The following is a 3,924-nucleotide window of genomic DNA, read 5'->3' as shown; positions in this document are numbered from 1 at the left end:
GAGAGTCTTCTCACACACTTGAACAACGAAAGCAGTATTTTATTTGAAGCTTTAGTATGAGAGAGAGAGAGGGGGATGGTTTGTCATAAGCATATGGAAGGAAAGGGCAGTATATATTGCGTTTCTCTGGATACGTGCATACTACAATGGTAGTCTGGTTAAACACTGATTGGATAATGTAAATGCGAGATCTACCCAGAGACTTGGGGTGGCTGAAATCTGTAAAGAGAGGTTTGCTGGAAATGTGATTTCCATACCTGATGCATATGCTTCAAGCTGGTTACCTGGTGACTGTGGAAGTGATAGAAATGATATTCATCAAGGATCCAATACCCAAATACGTAGGATTTTGAGAACTCTTAAATTTGACCTTAAATGTACGACAGTCTTGTCTCAAACGCTGCCTACTTTTAGCAGCAAAGGAGGTGCTATGGACTTAGTTCAGAGGATAAAAATATATAACACAAAAGGAAAGTGAAGTGAAAGAGATTCGATCAAGCAATTGCCATTTCAACCAATGGAAGCTAGAAGTGTGGGCCATTGCAATTGAGGAAATCTAGAAGTATCTTGTTTTGGTCCTGGGTTTATACATACCCTTGTTATGTTACAGACATGCCTCATGGAGGCTCTCTTTTAACAATGCATTGTTCTTAGAGAGGTGCAGGATTATTGTTCAAGTGTCTAGTGTTAAACACCACGGTTCATTCCTTTGATAGAATTTAACAACACAAGTATTGATGCCATAACTCGTGTGAATTGAGAAGAAAAATAATTTTTCACTATTAATGATAAACAAAATTATTGAACTCGTTAGGATAAGTGGTATTATTCAACCAGACAAAACAACAAGCAGTGAAACCAAAGATGAAAGGAAGGGAGGATTAGGGAAATCCTCTTGATTGTAACTTTCTCCGGACCTTCAGGAAGGGCTCTCTTATCTCTTCCTTCTCCGAGCTCAGGTTATGGAAGAAGGAACCGAGAGACCTTGCCAGTGAAGTAAATCATCACACCTATGGTCCAACCAATTGGGAGAGAATCAATAGATTTCTTTTTGGGAGCGATTCATCCTTCCCGAACGCAGAATACAATGGCTGGCTCAATGGAAAATTTGAAAGAGCTGTATCTCATTTCTTATTGTTTCAAAAAAAAAAAAAAAAAGTCCAAGAAATTACATTGAGCTGTCTCCTATCCTTTTTTTTGGGGGATCTGGGGTAGGTGGGTCTTGGGTGGTTCAGCATGCTTCTTTATGGATGTAATAGGACTTTTTAGTGGAGATGATCTCTTGTTTTAACATGTATTTTTGTCTGAGAAGGTGGTATTGGTATTTCAGGTGCAGCTCCCTGTTCTTATCCACCGTCAGAATCGTCAGGTCCAATGAATTTTGGTAGCTCCTCATATGATAACCCTGGTTTTGCTGCAAAGATTAGCAAGGATAGAAGCATGGAAGTGTTTCCAACCACGCCTTCATCTGATCTTGCAGCTGGTAAAAGTGCAGCTGGAAAGCCATCGGATCATGGGGCAGCTAGTACACTGGTTAATGCAAATAAGATAATTCAGGTACTTTCTTACCACAACACTCTGGGCATTTCACCTTCTTTTTTCTACTCCCTTCTGTGTTTATTTTGGTGCACCATTCTGAGTTACGTTTCTTCCATTTATCTTTGTGATTTCATCTGTGCTTTACCATCTTGAAGTTCCTGGATGGAGAGAGATTAATTGATTGATGGCTCCTATATTAATTTTGTCATCCATTTATTGGAAGTCAGCCATTTATTCTATCTTTTGTTCCTGTGTTCAATCTGTTTTAATCTTAATGTTGATGGTGCAATGATTAACTCGACTCTCAGATTTTAGTAGTTGGAGGATGTATTGTATCAGTTAGTTTATTGTTGGAATTGTGAAATTTTTAAAGTTTAGAATAATTATGAAATTATAATATTGGGATGGAAGGGATTATTCTCTAACAATCACAATAATGTCCTTATTTGTTAAATATGCTAAATGTTTCTCATTGTATAGAATATGATCAGTCTTTTATGTTGCATGCCTACCGTAGATGGAAAACGTAAAAGGAAAGCATTGTCTTCAAAGTTGCAGCCATAGTGCGAGCCCAAGGTACATGGTCGCTTCCAGCAACGTCTCATGTCCATTTGCACATGCGAGCGATATTGAAGTTTTGCAATTGAACTCATTGTAGTGACATGGTTGAGTTTGATCTTACTAGATATGATACTAAAAATGAAAACCAGTAATTGTTGTAGAATTAGGCCCCCCTGTATGACAACCATTATAATGAGAAATTTGGGTAAAATGTATTCTGGAATAGTAGTTTTCGGGAGAATGTGTGGTTAAAAAGAAGGAATTTTTTTTGATTTATGTGTAATATTATTTTATTAAAGAATGTGTGGTTGAACACGAGAGAAAAATGTATTAAAATTTTAAAGGGAATCAAACAAGGCCTAAGCATTCAAATTGCAGCTTTATTAAGCTGGAATTCTTAAATGCTCAAAGCAGCATTATATAAATTAGAATGGTGAACCGTCATCTGACAATGAATATGAAGCTGTGTAGATATTTTACAACCGTGTAGAAATAAAAAATAAGAAATAAATGAATTCATACCACTATATAGATTACTAATGCGGAAAGGTTTCAGTTATACATTTGTTCTCTACCCACATCAATTGGAACTCATAGAGTCTGGTAATACAATGCATAAAATTATTTGTAAAATAGTAGATTTGTTGCTTACTTCATAGATATATAATATATGATATATATTTAAAGAATAGACAAATATAGGTTATTTATTAGTTTTAACTTTTCCCAATGTACTAGTTTCGAAATATTTTCCTTTTTTAGTCTCAGGAGTTATAGCTGATATTGGGAACATTGATAACTATTTTGATGACTTTCACCAATCCAGTTTTCAAAATCCTTTTGCTAATTTTGTTAGTTGGCTTGAATAATATTGTAGTCATATCTTGAAGTCTATCAGAGCTGTTTCATTCTTTAGCCGCCAAAAGACAAGTCCTTTAGTCAACTAAATAGTTTTCAAATAATTAATTCTCAGAGTATATATGAGATTTCACGAAGACATGAAAGTAATAAGAAACTTCCTTACTAGTTCTTCATTTGAACTATTTTTCTGATTTGGAAAAACTTCACAAAAAACATTAAAATTCATGCTTTGAAAGATCATGACATGGATTTTGACCAGCCAAAGGAGGAATCTTCTTTTTATAGAGGTATAGTAGATGGTTCCTGTTTCAATGGGTAACCTTGAAAGTTTTATTTTCATTATCTGTTCCTCATCCTTGAGTGGGTTAACTTGTCATGGTAACGTGATGTTGTGCTAATTATTTAATCTCTATGAGCTGTGTTAATTGCATTTTCCCTGTCTAGACATGCAAGATCTCCCATTATGTGAACATAATGGTTAAGTTACATACTGCCACAATAGAGTTAGATAAGAAAATAACAGTAAGATGATTGCCCTTTCTATGTAAATTGATTCAGAAGGATGTACCTGAATGCAGGAAGAGAGATAAAATTAAGATAATTCAGGTATTTAACCTTACCTAAGTGAGATTTAATATAATTTTCTCCAGGAGCTTGTCACATCTTATTTGAATCAACTATAATCATTCTATTCTATCTTATCTCGTGAGCGACGCTTAATAGTTTTATTAGAAGATGATAGGCTACTTAAGCAAGCTACCTGTGCTCTGAAATTTCCTCCTCATCATAAATTCCTAATAAATAATTATTAGTTTTTGAAGAAAATTTGTCCTGCCAGAGACCGGGCTGAAAATTTGGAAAGCCTGAAAGCTTGTGACAAGTGATTAAGAATACACTGTAACAGTAACTTAGCAACAAAACAACAGTTATTAAAATTCTTTTCTCCTCTACTTGTACAAGCTC

General features: G+C 35.0%; 1 protein-coding gene across 1 annotated transcript; it reads left to right on the top strand.

Moving 5' to 3' along the window:
* The first annotated feature begins 1,299 nt into the window (after positions 1 to 1,299).
* LOC111385786 lies at positions 1,300 to 2,355 on the top strand. The gene is made up of 2 exons (XM_023010200.1): positions 1,300 to 1,557; positions 2,057 to 2,355. Exons 1-2 carry the CDS (start codon positions 1,375 to 1,377, stop codon positions 2,195 to 2,197), a joined length of 324 nt encoding a protein of 107 aa, XP_022865968.1. The 5' UTR covers positions 1,300 to 1,374; the 3' UTR covers positions 2,198 to 2,355.
* Positions 2,356 to 3,924: the final 1,569 nt, after the last annotated feature.

This window comes from Olea europaea, unplaced genomic scaffold, assembly GCF_002742605.1.
Source record: "Olea europaea var. sylvestris unplaced genomic scaffold, O_europaea_v1 scaffold3278, whole genome shotgun sequence".
In the NCBI taxonomy this organism is placed as follows: domain Eukaryota; kingdom Viridiplantae; phylum Streptophyta; class Magnoliopsida; order Lamiales; family Oleaceae; genus Olea; species Olea europaea.
Note: the sequence above shows the minus strand (reverse complement) of the source record. Positions and strands in the feature narration are given on the sequence as shown.